A 21,810-nucleotide genomic window follows, 5' to 3' on the forward strand; every position below is an offset into this window, starting at 1 on the left:
GTGACTCCTTTTCTGTAAAATATTTAGAAACCCCCACACCCCAAATAATAACATGACTCCCAACGATCGTTACTGTAAATAGGTATTTAACCCCACCGAACAGAACCGACTATGTTGGTCATTTAATACGTGTGCTCTTAAGTCTTAGTAATACAGGTGGTAATGCTGCAGCTATTGCTGTTGATATTACCAATAATGCTTCTGCTATTGCCACTGTCAACACCACCGCCACAACACCACCGTAACCAACACCACAACCACCACCACCACCAATGATGATGATGATGATGATAATGATGATGATGATGATGATGATGATGATGATGATGATGATATCCCTAAAACTACTGCCGCTCCTGCTGAATTGTTGTTGTTCTTGTTGCCACTTCTACAACAACAGCTACTACTATTTCTTCTACTAACTATCATATAACTACTACTGATGCTGCTTATCTCGCGTTAATCAACTATATGTTGCTGTGAATGAAGGAACTAAGCTTTTTTTATCAATGCGAAGACCCTTCATTTATCTATTTATAATGAGCGCAAAGTACAATGAACCCTTAAAGGGACTGTACACCAGATTCGCACCAAAAAAAGTTTTTTTCTGTAATGAATCTCAGGACAATTATCTTATGGAATGTGTAACGCTTTGATGTCGTAATTGTAAAAAAAGGTACCAAAATGTTTAAAAAAAATGTGTCGGAGACCGGGTTCTAACACGTGTCGCCAAAATTGCAGTCCAGCGTCGTATCCACTGAGCTACGACGGCTTACTCTATTAATTACATAATTAAGATATACACGTACCTCGGTAATATCATGTGATAACACCGACTAGCCAATCACGCATAAGGAACGAATTCTACCTGGTAGACATACCCAGTTATCTTTTTAATGGAAAAATACGTAATAACTGCTAAACTTAAATAAATTGTAAACTGTGTGGTACTTCAGTTAGTAAGCTTCAATGCATTGTACACATTGTTTTATCAATTATATATCTGATCTAGACTGCCTTTTGTTTCATTTTAAATGGTGTAGTAAAAAAAGTTATCATGGCTTTGTTTTAAGTCTTCATTTTAAGCAAAATAGTGCCTTCCCACGTAGCATATATGACGTAATTTATCACGTGGTATACACACACTGAATATACAACCATGATATATACGTAAGGTGAAAGAAATCATCCTCGGCACCCCTATATAGGTTATGATACACTGTACGTACGTGGTGCCGAGGATTGTAAGAAATATGCGCCAACTGATTTATTACAAGTGAAGGAAGTAAAATGAATATATATCGAAGTTATTTTGGTAATTTTATTTAATTTAAATATGCGCCATATTTCCAGAAAACCTTTGTCTGGTTTGTCCATACAATAATATTATTATTAAATGGATATTATGACTACAATATTGTAAATGAAACTAAGGAAAATCGTCCGCTCACATCAGTACAGAATTTAGATAATTTACCCTACCATTCGTCAGTACTTGTGACGTCACACGCGAAAGTGCATATAAGCCGTTCCCGTACTGCGTCATACTAAACTGTGTCGATTTTTCAGCACGCCTCCGTGGCGTTATGTTGAAAGCATCTCAGGCGATCGTGATAGACGAAAATTTCGGGCCGAAAGCTAGAGAAGAAACACCTAGTATGCCTGCTTTAGAAGCAACCAATATGTAAGAAAAATAGTTGTTTATTTCGAAATGTTAAAACTATTTGCATTTTGTCATTCCCCACCCACTTTTTCATAGTGCCACGAAATAACTGATCCAAGTTTGTTTACGCTTTCTTTGTCAAGATATTTATATTTAAAAGTGTGAAGCAGACATTGGCATTATTTTGTAAGTCATGCCGTGAATAACTGCAGTTTGACGTTTTTGGGAAGCCCTATACCATCTTCTATTAACAGATTACTCCTAACTTCCTGGAGACTGGAAAGCTCTTAACCCATAAGCAGGGGCAGTTCTAGGGTTCGATGTTAGAGAGGGCGTAACTAAAGTTAAACTTGCTCCCCTCCCTCAGGAACAAACTATATTTGGTTTAAAGGGTTGGCAGGAGGGTTTGGCGTTCCTCCTCCATGACAACTTTTACAGTTTCTAGTGCATTTTGGGCGTATTTTATCACTTTTCTTCTACTACATTGAAATAATAAGTTAACTTGGATGATTTTAAGGGAGGGGGTAACATGTTACATTTGGCTGACTCTTATCGACTGATTGTAAACAAGCTTGGCGGACATTGTCTTTTACCACATGAAAATGCATTTGGCTGACTCTTATTGACTGATTGTAAACAAGCTTGGCGGACATTGTCTTTTACCACATGAAAATGCATTTGGCTGACTCTTATTGACTGATTGTAAACATGCTTGGCGGACATTGTCTTTTACCACATGAAAATGCATTTGGCTGACTCTTATTGACTGATTGTAAACAAGCTTGGCGGACATTGTCTTTTACCACATGAAAATGCATTTGGCTGACTCTTATTGACTGATTGTAAACAAGCTTGGCGGACATTGTCTTTTACCACATGAAAATGCATTTGGCTGACTCTTATTGACTGATTGTAAACAAGCTTGGCGGACATTGTCTTTTACCACATGAAAATGCATTTGGCTGACTCTTATTGACTGGTTGTAAATGAGCCTGAAAGCATTTCAAGTTCGTTTTCATCCAGACTCCTAAGCTCTTTGTGCACATGTATATTAAGAAAAACAGTGCACTAGTACGCACATTTTAAGAAATAAAGGTATAGTATGGGGCTTTGATGCATGTAGCAATAGAAATAACTGCATTGTATATAAAATGATTGGAAAAATAATATGGTAAAGCAAAGAAGCCTATCTTTTTCCAAAACAAATTGACATGTTTTAATGATGTTCAGAGTGCCACTGTTACATTTTGACCGAGTTAATTCGAGCCCTTGGGCCATGATTAAATACAGTCTCAAGTCTGAGTACAGTATCAAGTGGTGGAATTGCAAGTCTTCTCTTCATTTTAAATTTCCTTATTGATGATGAAATTTGCTGTATTTCATTGCTATCTGAAATTGAACAGTAATATGCATTTTATTTTTTTTAAAGGAATAGAATGAAGATGATTTTTGTTATTTGAAAAATGTTTTTTTTTAAAGTCTAGACCCGACTTGAGACTGTTTGTAAACATGACTCCTGGTAACATTGCAGGATTGGAACCTAACATTTCTAGTCAACACATTTCCTTATTTTCCAGAGGGTCTACAGAGCGCCACTGCATACGTCTGGGTGCCGTGCCTCTGCAGTGCTCCTGATGTGCCCCATGCCGCCAACGTGTCATTCGTGACAGGTCAGTATGGGTTTTTAGCTCGACTATTCGAAGAATAAGTGGGCTATACTACTCGCCCCAGCGTTGGCGTCAGCGTCCGGTTAAAGTTTTAGGGCAAGTTGGGATCTTCACTTATAAGTCCTATACCCTACATTCAATTGACTTATTACTTCAGGCAGTTGTTCAGGGCCATCACATGATGAGGTTAGATAACTCCATATTATTCTTTACACAGATTATCAGGGTTCCCCCTGGGTTCTAAAAAGTTGTCGCCACTTTTTCGCGGGGGGTTAAGGGGGCCGCGATAGGCCCCCTTACGGGTCCAGGGCAGCGCCCTTGTGGGGGCCAAGAGGGCGAAGCCACCTGAAGCTCATGGGGTTTAAGCATTTTAAGAGCCTTAAATTGCATTTAATTAGCACATTGTCGTGCAAATCATAACATTTTGTTGTACATGAAGCACAAGATATTAATAGCAAATTGTTATTCTGTTGACAAAATTCATTGTATATGGACTAGTATATTAATAAAAAAATATTGCAAAAAATGTGACATAAACATCAATATGTTGATTTCAGTCTAATGCCTGCATACAATAAAAGAATACATTTGTGAAATTATGAGATAAATTTAGAATAAATGGAAACTCAAAGAAATATACATTGTCAAACTAGGGCCATAACTTTCCTAATAGAAATTTGTCTACCTACTCTTTACTCCAGCCAACATATTAGAAGCCTTATCAAATGGGGTTTAATCCTATTTATTTGATTTCTGTTAATCTTTTTGACACTTTTTGAACTCTTAGAATGCTGCATTTATAGCAATTACAAATTGCGACAAAACCGAAAGCAAGTCTATTTTTAGCGCGTAAACGTCATTACGAAATTTGCATATCAAGTGACTTTCCGACAACATAAAATTCTACGATTTGCATATTTAAAACTAACACGATAATTACGCAACAACAAGGCTGTTGAGCTAAATATTAAAATTGTTTGCTAATAAGAGACATAACAGTTAAAGGATGTCATTGTTTATCCGTGAAAGCAATAAAATTCTGCAATAATTAGCGAGGTGTTGACTGGGCCGTGACTGCTTGCTTTAATTATCGGATTAATTTTTGTTGTCGCACCAACAGATGCGCTTGATTTATGACAGTGACAGAATCGATTATCATGCAGGCCGCATGGTCACCACTTACGTCATTTTAAGAAAATATTTTAGAAAAAAATCGTTGTCGCCATAAATTCGCCAAATTTGAAAAGTTGTCGCCACTTTTGCGATTTTGTCGCAAATGGCGACAATGGCGATCGCCAGCGGGAACCCTGATTATGGCCCCTGATTGACTATGGAACTTCGGTTAAAGTTTTAGGGCAAGTTGGAATATTTATTAATAACTTCTATATCCTTTGTTCAATTGACTTAATACTTCACACAGTTGTTCAAGACCATCACACAATGAGGTTACATAACTCCATATTATCCTAAATACAAGTTATGGCCCCTGATTCATCATTGACTTAGGTTTTAAAAAGTTTAAGGGCAGGCTGAAGTTTTAGGGCAAGTTGGAAATTTCACTTATAACTCAAATACCATTCATTCAATTGACTTAATACTTCACAGAGATGTTCAGAGCCATCACATAATGAGCAGGGATCAAATTTAACGGTCGCTTACTCGCAAAATGCGAGTAAGAATCGAAAAATGCGAGTAGAAAATCCTGGCACTCGAATATTTTTGCAACCGCAAATAAAATCGTCGAATTCGCTCAAACTCTACTTTGCCCATTACTACTGGCTAGATCCTCCATGCTTTGGTCAGTTGTGCAACATACATACCATCGAAAAATGTCAGTGTACATATATATTTTCAAGAGAAAAACATCTACTCTGAGTAGGATTCGAGCCTATGAACCCCTGCTTGCAAGTCTGGTCCTCTACCCAACTTGACTTACCAGGCACTTGGCTTTTCAAACGCATTGGAATGGCTAAAAATAATGACTGTTGCACTCCTCCCCACTTTACATTTTGAAAGTATAAACTTAGGTGGGGAGGAGTGTAGTCACTTACTACTAATGATTCAATGCTTTTGAGTAACCAGGAGCTTAGTTATCCCATTAAAAACAAAATGTAAAGGTTTATAGTTTATTCTTATCTCAGTGCACTTGATAAACAATGAACATAATGCTACAACAAAACCACTTGATTATTTGGAAACTTACATGAAGTAAAACAGCCTTTAAATAACTGCTAGTGGAACCGACCATTTTGCTAGTTGAAAAAAATGGCACTAGCAAAAACTTGCTAGTGGCAAAAAAAGTTAAATTCGATCCCTGATGAGGTTAGATAACTCCATATTATCTTTTATACAAATTATGGCCCCTGATTGACTATGGAACTTGGGTTAAAGTTTTAGGGCAGGTTGGGATATTGTTTAATAACTTCTATACCCTTCATTCAATTGACTTAATACTTCACACAATTGTTCAGGACCATCACCCAATGAGGTTACATAACTCCATATCCTTAATACAAGTTATGGCCCCTGATTGACTTAGGTTAAAGTTTTAGGCAAGTAAAAGTTAAGGGCAAGTTTAATAAAAAAAACTTCTATACCGTTCATTAAATGCACCGAATAAAATTCAAAATTATTTACGACCATCTTACAACAAGATACATTTATAACTCCGTTTCTGTTTTAAGCCAAAATACAAATTATGGCCCTTGATTTTTTTAATTGTTTATTTTAATTTCCTTTGAAAAGCATATTTGTATATTCCTAACCACGTTTTCATAATGGGAAATCAAGTCATTTGAATGACTTGCGTCATTGTTTGGGCGGCTTGTCGGAGGGTAGCATCAAAGTCACCTTATGTATCGAATAATTTTAGTTAGGTTTGACATAAAGAGACCAAACTTGGTAATATTACATCGTTATTGTATTCTAAGTCAAAGCGGCATTAAGTCCAGCGTGCTGTCTTACGACGGCTCTTGTTTGTTCACTCGTATCTACGGTAGGGCTGAATTAGGGCCCAATGGCATATCTTGGTCTCCATGTGGATGAAGAATGTAATGTATATAAAGACCAGTCATCCCCTTCAGGGTCAAGCATGCTTTTCTTTGAAGGGGTCTTTTGGGTCTTTGGCATGTTACACTGTATTGCCAATGGAATGTTATAGGTTCCTCCATTGATGTGGTATATATATTTATAAATATTTTTTTATTTTTTTTGGAAGTCTGGGTTTATGAAAAAATAGTCTGAAGTGCATAAAGTCACTTTTTTCACAATTCAAAGAGCTGACCTCATTAACTTAAAAGAATAGACGCTCGAGTGGTGGAAATTAGCACTCTGTGTCATATAGGCACTCAACATATGCACTTTTATGTACATGTAGCTGCAATTTCTTGATGCAGGAAGTAGTTGCAATTTCTTGATGCAGGAAGTAGTTGCAATTTCTTAATCAAGGAAGTAATGATTTGAATTTGAGCTTGTTGATTCAAAAGAATTTTTAATGAATCAGCTGGTCTATTTTCTTATTGAAAATTATTCAATGTATTGTGATAGTCTTGATGTCTAGCCAGCAGTATCGATGACAACTTAAACAACTAAAACTTAAACATGAAAACCTGTTTAATATCCATTGTACCTGGGCCTAATTACTCAAAACAGTTAAAACATAACAAGCTTAAGTCTCTTAATCAATTTAGACAAAACACATTCTTAATATTTATTTTACCAAATTTATTTAAATTATTGTTTATGATAATGATTAAAAATAGTTCTTTTAAAAGTCGAAACAAGAATACTACGCGTTAGACCGATACAAAAATAGTGAGCATAATCATGTCACAAGTAACAAAAGGGAATTAAAGTTTTGGCTTTTGAGATGAAACTTTGTATACACTCATGTTGTGACAGATGATGTGAACGCCTAAAAAATGTGAATATAAGTGACTTGATGTGAAATTGAATGACTCAGTGTGAATGTTAACTGTTCAATGTGAATGTAAACGACTCAGTGTGAATGTTAACAACTCAATGTGAATGACTCAATGTGAATGTAAATGACTCAATGTATATGTTAACAACTCAATGTGAATGTTAATGACTAAATGTGAATGTAAACAACTCAGTGTTAATGTTATCAACTCAATGTGAATGTAAATGACTCAATGTGAATGTAAATGACTCAATGTAAATGTTTATGACTAGATGTGAATGTGAATGACTTGATGTGAATGTTAACGACTCAATGTGAATGTAAACGACTCAATGTGAATGTACTGGACTCAATGTGAAGATCAATGACTCAATGTGAATGTTAACGACTCAATGTGAATGTACTGAACTCAATGTGAAGATCAATGACTCAATGTGAATGTTAACGACTCAATGTGAATGTACTGGACTCCATGTGAATGTATAGGACTCAATGTGAAGATCAATGACTCAATGTGAGTGTTAACGACTCAATGGGAATGTTTAGGACCCAATGTGAATGTATAGGACTCAATGTGAATGTAAATGACTCAATGTGAATGTAAACAACTCAATGTGAATGTTAACGACTCAATGGGAATGTTTAGGACCCAATGTGAATGAATAGGACTCAATGTGAATGTAAATGACTCAATGTGAATGTAAACAACTCAATGTGAATGTTAACGACTCAATGTGAATGTAAACCACTCAATGTGAATGTAATGGACTCAATGTGAAGATCAATGACTCAATGTGAAGATCAACGACTCAACGTGAATGTTAACGACTCAATGTGAATGTATAGGACTCAATGTGAAGATCAACGACTCAATGTGAATGTTAACGACTCAATGTGAATGTACTGGACTCAGTGTGAATGTATATAGGACTCAATGTGAAGATCAACGACTCAATGTAAATGTAAACGACTCAATGGTAATGTAATGGACCCAATGTGAATGTATAGGACTCAATGTGAATGTAAATGACTCAATGTGAATGTAAACAACTCAATGGGAATGTAAACAACTCAATGGGAATGTAAACAACTCAATGTGAATGTAATGGACTCAATGTGAAGATCAACGACTCAATGTGAAGATCAACGACTCAACGTGAATGTTAATGACTCAGTGTGAATGTATAGGACTCAATGTGAAGATCAACGACTCAATGTGAATGTAAACGACTCAATGGGAATGTTTAGGACCCAATGTGAATGTAAAGGCCTTAATTTGAATGTAAAGGCCTTAATTTGAATGTATTTAAGCTTTAATGGGGATATATGTTACTTGATGTGTATGTACATGTTTACAACTCTATGTGAATGTATGTGGCTTGATGTGAATGTAAACAATCTGACTGTATACCACTCAATGGGAATGACTGAATGTGAATGTATACAACTTGATGTGTATGTATACCACTCAATGTGGATGTATATGACTTCATATGAATGTTAAAGGCTCAATATGAACATATATGACTGGATGTGATTTTCAGGAGGCAGCGGTGTGGGGACTTCGAAAGAGCCCCCTGTCAATGTCAAGTTTACCAATGTCGATTTCTGCACTGCTAACCTGACATCTCTAACACAGGTAAATATTTTTCTTTTTAAATGAGAGAGCTTTCTCATGGCCTCTCAAAATGGCCACTTGTACTTTTTTTTCTCTAGGACACAGACTCTAAGAGTGTAGACCCTGACCCAATCAACTTAAAAACATGCAGTTTTCTGGATAGAGGCCCTAATTCCCAACTTGAGTCTTAACTGTTTTCAGGAGTGATAATGTTCAGGGGTAATCCTGAAATCAGGATGAGTTCTATCAATTTAAGACAGAAGGTCAACTGAAGTTTTAAGGTACCTTGAAATGCATATAAATGGCCTTGGAAACATTTTCAAGGAGAGTTTATTCCCGTTAAGACTGCTTGGGGTCTCCTACTTACACTAGATTTTTCAGGATTGGGATTTGTGTGATATTATCCTGGTCTTATATTTGAATCCCATAAAATTACCAGAGACCCCACTAAGTCAGCAATGAGGATCAAAGAACCCCAGCCTTGAATTCCTAAGAGTGATTCATATGACTGGCTTTCAGTGGAGCTTAAATAATTTAGTATATATAAATATTGTCCTTGTGAAGGTCAGAGATAATGCATATTTGTGGAGGACAACTCACCTCAACTTATCTTTTCTTGGTAAAGTCAATCAGTCACAACATGTAAGAATATTTCCTTCCCTTCGTTCCCAGAACACCTTGAATACTTAATAACAATTATTAACCTGCTTGTTTCCAGAGTGCCTCGAACCTGTGTTTTCTTATCCATGTTGCGGAGAACGTCGTCGTGAAGTGGGAGACGATCTTCGTGGACGGACGACTCTATGTCGAGATCCCTAACAGCATTCTGCCGGATGGATCCAAAGAGAGGTTGGTTTTGAGCTCAGTACAGATTTTGTGAGCAACCTGGCAGAGAACTTGGTTTTTTGTCTCTTTTTTTATGGTCTGAAGGACCATCTGTCTCCATTGTTTCTGATTAATAACTGAAGATAGCTTCGGTTATGACCAGCAGATAAACCCTAATGATTTTGGGGTCAAAGTTGTGGTGACCTCGAGCTGAAAATCTGTCTCCAATCAATTAATGAAGAATGCTTAGACCCAGAGACTGGGTAGGAAGGTTGGTTAATGACAAGCAAATAAACGCTATTGATGGAAAGGTCAGTTGGACAAAAGTCCAGATTATGGTAATCTGAAGTTGAAAATTTGTTAATGATCATAAACTGCAAAAGGTAAGGGCCATGAGCCTTAAACTAGGTTGACAGGATGGTAATGACCAGCAGATGAACCATATTGATCATGAGTTATGGGACCTCGAGCTAAAAATCTGTTTACTAACAGTAACTTAAGAACGCTTGGGCAGAGTCCCTAAACTTAGCAGGTTTTTAATGACCAGCAGATGAATCATTTTGATTGTCAGGAAAGTTGGTTAAAGGTCAAGGTTAGGAAGACCTTTTGCTGGAAATCTGTTTCCTGTCAATTACTGATGAATGCTTAGGCCCAGAGATGAATTGACATCCACTTCATCTTGCAGTGACTTATCATTTCCGTGTAAAGTCTTTAACAAGTTTCAGATAAAATTTTCAAAACCCCATGGGAAAGTAGGGTATGTCACAAAAATATGTCTTAGTCTAAAGGCTATCTCATAATCTATCCGTACGGGTCCAAATACTTTTGGCTATCTGTCCAATGAGACCTTTTTCTAAAAAAAATGCAAATTTGTTTAGAACCCAACTCAAATTTTACCTGACTTATTGGTATGTCAAATGAGGCTCAAACACTGCCATTGATTTTAAGATTGTTTGTTTTTCCGCAGATGAAAATCTGTGTATTGTTATAGCCTTGGTGTTGCCAGCATACAAAAAAACACTTGGCACAATTATTGGTTTCTTAGACAAAACATTCATGTTTGGCAATGCCCATAGTCCTAGCTCAGTTACATTATTTGATGCTCTTGTTTTCATTTCTAGTACCTCAACAATTGTTTGAACCTACCAGGGTTAGGGATTCTATGATGTTTCTATTGATAGAATCGTCTAAATATAGCTGTTCTTATTTCTGTTTATCGCCTTGTTTCCCTGCTTTAGTACAGTGAAGAGGTCATTGAATCTGGGTTTCAAGAAACTCCCTTTTTCTGTTTATAGAACTGTCTAAATATAGCTCTTCTTGTTTCTATTTATAGCCTTGTTACTCTTCTGGAGTACGCTGAAGAGGTCCTAGACTGCAACCATGTGATTCTGGTTTTCAAGAAGAACCGGAATGACAGGGGTTAGTATTTTAATTGAAGATTTATGTTGAATTCATTCATTATGTGATATAACATACATTTTGTCAAGAATTATAGAGATTATTCAGCAAAGTTATACCATATTTTGGCTCCAATATTCTTTTGAATACAAAATAGGATAATCAGAATAATCAAATAATGAATAGTGGTGTTTAGATTTCATAGGTGATAATTTCAGTACAGTGTTGAAAATGTGTCTTTTAAAGATGTTTTTCATGATATTTTGACCATTTTATTCCCATAATCATTTCCACTTCCGCAAGAATCAATGAAGTTTTTCCATTTCAGCAAGTCTTATTCGGACCTTCATGTTTCTTGGGTTCCAAGTGGTCTGTCCGGGCAATCCTATAGTTCCCATGGTGGAGGATTTGATGTTTCTGGCGTACACCATCGAGCCAGATTCTGATGACGATGACTGATGTTCTTGTAACTTTACACCCCGTTTTGTATCATCTTTGAACGGGGTGTAATTATATTCAATTTTTGATGTGAAAATGTTACGATCATTACATTGAATTCTGACTAAAAGAAAACTTACTTATAAGTATAGATCATTAATAAAAAACTTTGTTTCTTAAATGGTTGTCCTCATATGATTTTTGGATTTAATTAAGTTTTAATGAGAATTAGAAGCCAGGGCTTGGATTACGACAAAGAAATGTTTCATGGACATGAAAACACATGTTTGTTGTATCTTTTTGTGTGTACTTTAATACCGAGTTGCTTCACTAAACGTTATATTTTGGGGAGGTACGGAAAATTGAAATTTTACAAAGATCATAATAATAAACACTAACAGAAAGTTTAAATATATTTTGGGTAGGGAGGGTATATTCTGGGATTAAGAGATTCTTTGGTTCGGGTAGTTTTTTGAGGCTAAACTCAGTTTCGATGTCAGTGTGGTATATAATATAGTTTGCATTGGTAAATTTAACATATATGATAACTCTTGACAGACCCTTCACAATTGTATATATGACCAATCACAGTCAAGTAACGCATTAATTCAGGTTTGTACATGTCTCTGTTATAGTTGCACTAATAAAAATACCGAATTTATCGGTCGATTACACACTAGGACAAGTAAAACGCGGGGAACATTTTATTCCCTCAACATAAGGCCACTCTCATAACATTATGCAATAAGAATGATTGGTAAAATAATTTTTCACAATCTCTTTTAAAAAAGTCAAGTTTGCGTAATAATACTCATCTGTTAGTATAAAATTACTTTAAATTATTATGAAATATTGCGATCTCTTCAAATTAGGGGCCATTTTCATTTTTTAATATTAATTATTTTCCATATTGTATTTAATTGTATTTAATGCTGGTCATAATAAGAAAAATTTATGTGATAATGTGTATATTTGTGGACAATGTACCCAGATGATTTACTAACATCTTAACATGTCATGCTCACATGTAACTTGGAGACTTGTACAAAATTTGAGAACTGAATCTTGTAGACTGGTAAGACTTTTTTTAAATAATGAAAAAGATTCCATAAAATCCAATTTAAATAATATATCTTTGGACCGAAGTTGAACGTGAAATTTGAGATCTATTTAAAATTGATAAAGCTCTAATTCAGTTTGTATACATTTGAAAAACTGTAAGTGTACTTAAACCACCGTATCAAGGCTAACTTGAATGTCCCAGATTTACAAGATTTGATCATGTTGTTATCTAAAGTTTGTTGATCATAATGAGATAAGTGCTTCACATTACACAGTAAGAAGGTTAAAACATGTCTGATCAAGGTGTTTTAATCATTTTGTCTGCACATTTCAGAATAGATAATAACTTTAAATAAATTTACAAAAATCATTATTTACATCACCCGTTGAACTTCAAACCGGAATTTTGTGCCAAACAGCTCAAATGCACATATGTAATCTGCTCTTGAATTTTTTTCTTTTCTTAAATCATTACAACAATGCTTGTATCAATATGTGTCTTGAGAGATTTTTGTGCTTACTTTTGTAAATCAGTTCATTAATATGGATTATATCAAGCATATAAATTCACATATATATTGAAAATAAATTGTGAAGCACTTGTTACATATTAAATACTAGAATCAACATTCTTATAAACACAACCACTGTGATAAAAAACTTCAAAGAAAATAAGTTAAAAAATAGAAAAAAATAAAAAGTAAAAAAAAAATTGTTTTTAAAGAAGGCATAGTATGTGTTTATTTTGTTTTTATTTGTTTTAACTTTCCTTCCCATCCTTTCCTTTATATTGTAGAAAAAATCACTTATGTCATGTTTTTTCTCATCAATAACCGTTTTAATACACTTCATGCGCATTGACATCTGCATATGTAAAATTAATAAACATTGCCTATCGTTTGTATAGCACTTAAATCTGTATAGCACTTTAATTCGTCTTTAAAAATGCTATTAAAATGTTCAGACTTATAATTAACTTGTAGGAAGGAAGCGCAATAGATTTTTAATGTATGGATGGAATAACAAAATTGGGCAATACTTACATTTGTTTCTTTATTTTGGTGAATAAAACTATGCCATATTCAGTGTTATTGTCATCCATACCAACTGTTGTTTTTGGAACAAAATCGTCGGAGGTATTTTTTATAGCCCTGCGTCGTGGTTGGCGTCGTTTTTTTCCAAAACCTTGAACTTTGACCACAACTCGGACATCTTTCAAGATACTGGCATGGAACTTGGTTCACATGTGTTTCATGGTCAAAAATCTGGCTTTAGTAGTTTTTAATGTTGCCTGCAACTCATTGCCTTCTTTTTAACTAATCATGTTTAAGAGTTTATTTAATTATAAATGTACTAAACATTACACTTTTGGTTTACTTAAAAAAAAAAACATATCCAAATATTCTGTGTACATATGAACTGTTGTGTGTGATTTTTCTTCTGTAAAATAAGAGTAATAACTATTTATTGCTGATTATGAAAATGACAATGGATTACCATATAATTTGGAAAACATGTCCTCATTGAGACCTTGATCCGGGCCCATACCTCAAAGGTCAAGGTCACACACGACATTGAAAGGTCAGAGTACACATGCTCGTGTCCGCGCTATAACTTACTTGTGCATTGATGGATAACCATATTACTTGGTACAAATGTCCTCATTGAGGCGATCTTCAGTGACCTGAGTCGGGTCAATACCTCAAAGGTCAAGGTCACACACGACATTGAAAGGCCAGAGTACACATGCTCGTGCTATAACTTAATGCATTAATGGATTAGCATAGAACTTTGTACACATGTTGTCATTTAGATACGATGTTCAGTGACCTTGACCCGGGTCCATACCTCAAAGATCAAGGTCAAACGAGACATTTAAAGGCCAGAGTACACATGCTCATGCTCGCGCTATAACTTACTTAATTTATTAATGGGTTAACATATAACTTTGTACAAATGATGTCCTTTTGGGACGATGTTCAGTGACCTTGAACCGGGTCCATACCTCAAAGATCAAGGTTACACGAGACATTTAAAGGCCAGTGTACACATGCACGTGTCCGCGCTATAACTTACTTGTGCATTGATTGATTACCTTAAAGCTTTGTACAAATGTTGTTCTCATTGAGACGATGTTCAGTGACCTTAACCTGGGTCCATACCTCAAAGGTCAAGGCCACACGTGACAATTAAAGGTCAGAGTACACATGCTCGTGTCCACGCTTAAACTTACTTATGCATTGATGGATTACCATATCACTTGGTACAAATGTTGTCTACATTGAGACGATGTGCAGTGACATTGACCCGGGTCCATATCTCAAAGTTCAAGGTCACACGATACATTTAAAGGTCAATAGTACACCTGCTCTTGTCCGGGCTATAACTTGATTATGCATTGATAGATTACCATATCACTTAGTACAAATGTTTTCTACATTGAGACGATGTGCAGTGACCTTGACCCGGGTCCATATCTCAAAGGTCAAGGTCACACGATACATTTAAACGTCAAGAGTACTCATAACTTAGTTATGCATTTATAGATTACCATATAACTTTGTACAAATGTTGTCCTCAATGAGACGATTTGCAGTGACCCGGGTTTTATACCTCAAAGGTCAAGGTCATATAAGACATTTAAAGATCAGAATACATAATAAACAAGTGTTTGTTAATTGAAAGTGTTAAACAAGTTGCACAAATTGAAACTATGCGCACTCTATAAACATTGGACACAAATGTGATAATATATTTATAGCATGTGTTTTCTCTTCAAAAGCATGTTATGACATCACCACAATATATATGTATCACTTTATCGAAAACACTTAGGCTTGCTATTTCATCAATTTTATAAATCAAAGACTCATTTTCCTCCTTATTGTTTAGCCAAAGTAGCCTTGACATTGATCTTATCTACACTACACACGATCTGAATAACTTTAACAATGACCCTTTTATAATATGTTCATATATCCAAGGATATTTGGGTCATCGATCAAACAACTTGTATTTCCCATTTTCCGACTCTTGACCTGTTGTAATGTACAATATTAGTCAAATTCAACGTACTAGTCAAGCTCAGAGAAAAAATGATCTAAAAACAATGGCGGGGGATCTGGCTATATTTACCTTGCGCCAGTGTATTGTAGTGAGAGACGGGGTTCCTGTTCAACGTGCGCCAGTGTATTGTAGTAAGACACGGGGTCCTTATTCGACGTGCACCAGGGTATAGGGACACGGGACTGTTAAGTGTGCGCCATTCTAATACTTTAAAAGATGTCAACAAAACAGATTTATTGTACTCATTTTATTGAATATAATTATAAGATGTTATTGCAAATACATAAAAAGGGTTAGCAGAAGTATGGTAGTACACATGTTCACAATAACGTAAGGACATCGCTGTCCTTCCGGTTACCAGTAGGTTCGATGAAATATTGGCTAGTTAGGACACACCCGATTACAGATATCAGATTTGCAACATGCCGTATGGCATGGAGAGCCTGAAATATAACAGTGTGACGTCATCTTTAATGTGTATTATGTATACGTTTAAGGATTTACTGCAAAACTTATTGAAAAGCAATATGTATGGCAAGGCATGTTTGAATAAAACATAGTTTATAACGAAAAAAAGTGTTTTGATGATATGTAAACTTTGATAATATTAAGAGCGTTATAGTTGAACTGAGTGGGGGACTGGTAAACTGTGCGGTCTACGACTAGCCTGAAATAAACCATTTTGACACCCCGCTACTGGCCTGAAGTAAACCATTTTGACGCCAATTTCGAATCATGCCGCTACTGGCCTGAAGTAAACCGTTTTGACGCCAATTTCGAATCATGCCGCTACTGGCCTGGAGTAAACCGTTTTGACGCCACTGGCCTGGAGTAAACCGTGTTGACGCCAATTTCGAATCATGCCGCTACTGGCCTGAAGTAAACTGTTTTGACGCCAATTTCGAATCATGCCGCTACTGGCCTAGAGTAAACCGTTTTGACGCCACTGGCCTGGAGTAAACCGTTTTGACGCCAATTTCGAATCATGCCGCTACTGGCCTGAAGTTAACCGTTTTGACGCCAATTTCGAATCATGCCGCTACTGGCCTGAAGTAAACCGCTCTGACGCCAATTTCGAATCATGCCGCTACTGGCCTGAAGTAAACCGTTCTGACGCCAATTTAGAATCATGCCGCTACTGGCCTGAAGTAAACCGTTCTGACGCCAATTTCGAATCATGCCGCTACTGGCCTGAAGTAAACTGTTTTGACGCCAATTTCGAATCATGCCGCTACTGGCCTGAAGTAAACTGTTTTGACGCCAATTTCGAATCATGCCGCTACTGGCCTGAAGTAAACCGTTTTGACGCCAATTTCGAATCATGCCGCTACTGGCCTGAAGTAAACCGTTTTGACGCCAATTTCGAATCATGCCGCTACTGGCCTGAAGTAAACCGTTTTGACGCCAATTTCGAATCATGCCGCTACTGGCCTGAAGTAAACCGTTTTGACGCCAATTTCGAATCATGCCGCTACTGGCCTGAAATAAACCGTTTTGACGCCAATTTCGAATCATGCTGCTACTGGCCTGAAGTAAACCGTTTTGACGCCAATTTCGAATCATGCCACTTCTAGCCTGAAGTAAACCGTTTTGACACCAATTTCGAATTATGCCACTTCTAGCCTGAATTTAACCATTTTGACGCCGATTTTGATTTTTGCCTTGATTAGCCGGAAATAAGTCATTATGACGTCATTGACTTTGTTGTTGTGATATCATTTCTAAGAATGAATGAAATGTTGAGTGGATGAAATATATTATTGTTCCATTTTAACCTGTGTTATCAAATGAGGTGTAATTGTTTACATAGAGATCTATCATTATTAATACTGGTCGAGTATCTTAATCCGGCTACTTTATTGTCTTATGTTTTTGTTTATTTTCCCTTTTAATTTTATGAAATTCTTGCATGAACAAACCGTGTTGACGCCAATTTCGAATCATGCCGCTACTGGCCTGAAGTAAACTGTTTTGACGCCAATTTCGAATCATGCCGCTACTGGCCTAGAGTAAACCGTTTTGACGCCACTGGCCTGGAGTAAACCGTTTTGACGCCAATTTCGAATCATGCCGCTACTGGCCTGAAGTTAACCGTTTTGACGCCAATTTCGAATCATGCCGCTACTGGCCTGAAGTAAACCGCTCTTACGCCAATTTCGAATCATGCCGCTACTGGCCTGAAGTAAACCGTTCTGACGCCAATTTCGAATCATGCCGCTACTGGCCTGAAGTAAACCGTTCTGACGCCAATTTCGAATCATGCAGCTACTGGCCTGAAGTAAACTGTTTTGACGCCAATTTCGAATCATGCCGCTACTGGCCTGAAGTAAACTGTTTTGACGCCAATTTCGAATCATGCCGCTAATGGCCTGAAGTAAACCGTTTTGACGCCAATTTCGAATCATGCCGCTACTGGCCTGAAGTAAACCGTTTTGACGCCAATTTCGAATCATGCCGCTACTGGCCTGAAGTAAACCGTTTTGACGCCAATTTCGAATCATGCCGCTACTGGCCTGAAGTAAACCGTTTTGACGCCAATTTCGAATCATGCCGCTACTGGCCTGAAATAAACCGTTTTGACGCCAATTTCGAATCATGCCGCTACTGGCCTGAAGTAAACCGTTTTGACGCCAATTTCGAATCATGCCACTTCTAGCCTGAAGTAAACCGTTTTGACACCAATTTCGAATTATGCCACTTCTAGCCTGAATTTAACCATTTTGACGCCGATTTTGATTTTTGCCTTGATTAGCCGGAAATAAGTCATTATGACGTCATTGACTTTGTTGTTGTGATATCATTTCTAAGAATGAATGAAATGTTGAGTGGATGAAATATATTATTGTTCCATTTTAACCTGTGTTATCAAATGAGGTGTAATTGTTTACATAGAGATCTATCATTATTAATACTGGTCGAGTATCTTAATCCGGCTACTTTATTGTCTTATGTTTTTGTTTATTTTCCCTTTTAATTTTATGAAATTCTTGCATGAACAATCTTCCGAACCTCACTCATGTCTGTGTACCAAAAATGTAACTAAAAATTTAAGAATAAAATTATATGAACATAAAATTTAAATAAATGGCTCTTGTTTTTGAGCGCCTAAATATCATTTATGGACTCGGCGCCTTCTAGAAGATGGCCGGGATTTAGGTACCATTCGGTTTGCGGTCCCAACCAGTTCTATCTATTACCTTGTGTCGACACAATAACATCCCTCTTGCCCATTAAAGAAGGTGAGCTTCTGTGAAGTCCAGGACAATCCTGCAAAGAAATGATACAGTTTGTTCACGTGGTTTTTGACGTCATTTTCGCCGAGAAGCAAAACACTACTCGCTTTTCGGAAAAACACAAATGACGCCATAATCAACATTGTATGAACACTATGGAGTATGACACTGGTTTACATGTAAATTGCTCTGTTATAAATAAAAGCCGTCGATTTCAATTGAACCATGAAGAAATCTAACCATATTTTTATAGCATGATAATTCCTTTTTTTACATATAGGTGTCTGATTTTTTACCACAAAAAATCAGTGACGAAAGATGTCTGCAAATATCGGATTTCACTCAATTTACTTTACACTAGCAACAAAATTGCGAGTTGAAAGCAACGTTCATAAATCCTAGTACATATAGGTTTATCATTAACTGTTATGAAGTTAGCTGATAGTATTAAAAATTCAACAAATTACCTTACCTTTTCTGAGGTAAAGACAAGCACATATCGGTTACAGTTTGGAGCAACTCAAAATATATATTTTATTTGAATTGTATTGCCTGTGAACTTGATTAAAAATAGTAACATTACGGTTGTCGCGCCTAGAGCCTTTCAACGCTTTCAGCGCTTTTATTCTGATCCCTTGTTTTGTTTTGTATTATGCTTGATTACATTTTCGCCAGTATAATAGTGCTCATACGATCCATTAGTTATTTATAAGAAAAACTTGAAATATTGAAAATCTTTAAGCCACCATTTTTAAACCTTTGCTCAGAAGTCTCAGAAGTACACCACGATCATTACAATTTACAAACTCCACATAGTAGTTACTTCCCTTGTTTTTTTTCTCTGCTCTTCAAGGGAGATCACTGCGTACCAGGAGATTCAACAATTACACGCACCTGCTCATGTATACACGTTGTTTTCCACAGTTTTTGGTGATTGACTGGTGACAGGTATTGCATGATGGAGCATACCTGTAAGATACGACGGAAATATTTAAACACGAGAGGGTACACAACGATTCTTTTTTATTTGTACACACATGGGACACATGTTATGGCATTGTACTGTAAGATGTGCGAGATAACACTTATCACACCGGAACACAACACAACTAATAAGCACTACTTAAAAAGGAATATGCACATACGGAAGTGTCGACGGCTCATTTTCTTTGCACCACCGATAAGTAATTGAGCTGGCGTTTAGTGGTCGTGTAAATATATTGTTGGAAGAAACTTAAAAGGAATATCGGTGATACGAATGTTGGCCTGAATTCAGGTATTCGACCCACATAATTTGGCCTTAAGTAAGATGTTCGATCCACAGATTGTCCTCACTTAGTATGCTGGACCCACAGAAGTGGCTTGACTTAATATATTCGACCCACAACACTCAGAACTTGTCTGAATTAACATATTCGGCCCACGGAAGTGGCCTGACCTAATACATATTCGACCCACATAAGTGGCTTGACATAATATAGTCGACCCACATAGGAGAAGACCGCGGAGAAACGCTCAATGCTAGTATATCTTCTGTCCAACAAGAGCCATAACTGTACAAAACTTAAAGCCATACTTATGGACCTTGTTATACATGTGCGTATTGTCTCTTGAAACATGTGGCTCCTTTAAATAAGTTTTTTTATAATGACAATGGTTAGAGTTGTTTAGCTACTGTAACGTGCGAGCCTCACAAGGCCAACAGATCCCATCTTAGAAAAGCATGCTCGACCCTGAAGAGGTCGACTGGTCTTTATATAAGTAAATTCTCAATCCACACGGAGCCCGGGCTTTGCTAATTTGCATATTACCAAACAAATACATCAACGTACTTCCGTCTTTAACGGAATGTTATACTATGAAAGCATAATAATCCGCCTACAGCGGACCGTTACACTACGACACCATCGCCTACGACACCAAGACTACCAGAAACAATCCCGAATGTTTTTCGAACTAAAACGATATATTGACCTCATCCCGGCTGCATGTCCGGATTGTGTTACAGTCGTCCACTTGGGATTGTTGGTCGCAGGCAAAACACATTGGACCCCGAGAGCCGGTTGTGAGGTCAGGAAAACCTACAGGAAAGAAAATCGCTTCATCTTGTTCATTTATATTTATGTTGCCACGGCCATGTAACAATATTATGACAAGAAGCGTTGCGATAAGACTAGTAATTATTTATACTTTGACAGTTTTAATTCTGTTGATACGTGTTGAACCAAAGTATTTTGATAAAAAAAATTATTTCTGTATAAATGCGCAATACAAGTCGCCAGATCCCAATCTTAATCTTAAACCCAATCTCACTTACTTCACATACAAAACAATATCTTGATAAGTGGCAATTAAATATTTCTCTCAATACGGAATTTCCATTATAAAATTTTGCCTTCATTTTGAAAGGGAAAAATACCCAAATCCACATACATGTATCTTGAAGATGGACAATCATCCTGCTTTGAAACTCCCATTCCCCGTACAGCTAATTGAAACACTTAATTTGATACTTTTAGTATGGCTTAATGAAGAAGGTCATTCGGTGTTTTGCATTTTATTTTTATAGTTACAAAATGCTTACCAGTGAAGCCACATCCACCAGCATTACACAATTCACCGTCACAGCATTGCGAGCAGATCAGAGTTGACAAATCATCATCAGATGTGTTTAAGGGTTTTGAGACGGTCCCCTCCAGCGTGTTTCGTAAAGTATGTTGCGAGAAGACCTCATCGCGGACGACCCCTTGGAAACTACTTCTTTGGCCAATATGAACACTGCATTGCTAAGAAAACAGAAAAAAATAACACATTTTCAAATCAAGGACAGCTTACAAGACAACTACCATAATTATTACCCACGGTACATTTGAATTAGTTCATGTTCTAAAATCAAAGGCAATCAGTATACATGCATT

General features: G+C 36.6%; 2 protein-coding genes across 2 annotated transcripts in view; one reads left to right on the forward strand and one right to left on the reverse strand.

Annotated features, from left to right (window-relative positions):
• The first annotated feature begins 1,513 nt into the window (after positions 1-1,513).
• On the forward strand, positions 1,514-13,678 carry LOC128222032 (ornithine decarboxylase antizyme 1-like). The gene is given in 7 exon segments (XM_052930778.1): positions 1,514-1,684; positions 3,241-3,295; positions 3,297-3,333; positions 8,797-8,891; positions 9,589-9,719; positions 11,029-11,114; positions 11,422-13,678. Coding segments are annotated over 7 exon segments (633 nt in total). The 5' UTR covers positions 1,514-1,586; the 3' UTR covers positions 11,553-13,678.
• A 2,213-nt stretch (positions 13,679-15,891) lies between these two features.
• LOC128221566 (serine-rich adhesin for platelets-like) overlaps positions 15,892-21,810 on the reverse strand; it is a 62,054-nt gene continuing 56,135 nt past the window's right edge. Inside the window, exons 16-20 of the mRNA XM_052930171.1 lie at positions 21,477-21,678; positions 20,867-20,973; positions 19,787-19,861; positions 18,857-18,926; positions 15,892-16,102 (exon numbers count right to left, since the gene is read on the reverse strand). Of these exons, the coding sequence (XP_052786131.1) occupies positions 16,041-16,102; positions 18,857-18,926; positions 19,787-19,861; positions 20,867-20,973; positions 21,477-21,678 (516 nt within the window). The 3' untranslated portion in view covers positions 15,892-16,040. The remainder of the gene's footprint in view (positions 16,103-18,856; positions 18,927-19,786; positions 19,862-20,866; positions 20,974-21,476; positions 21,679-21,810) is intronic.

This window comes from Mya arenaria, chromosome 16, assembly GCF_026914265.1.
Source record: "Mya arenaria isolate MELC-2E11 chromosome 16, ASM2691426v1".
Taxonomy (NCBI): domain Eukaryota; kingdom Metazoa; phylum Mollusca; class Bivalvia; order Myida; family Myidae; genus Mya; species Mya arenaria.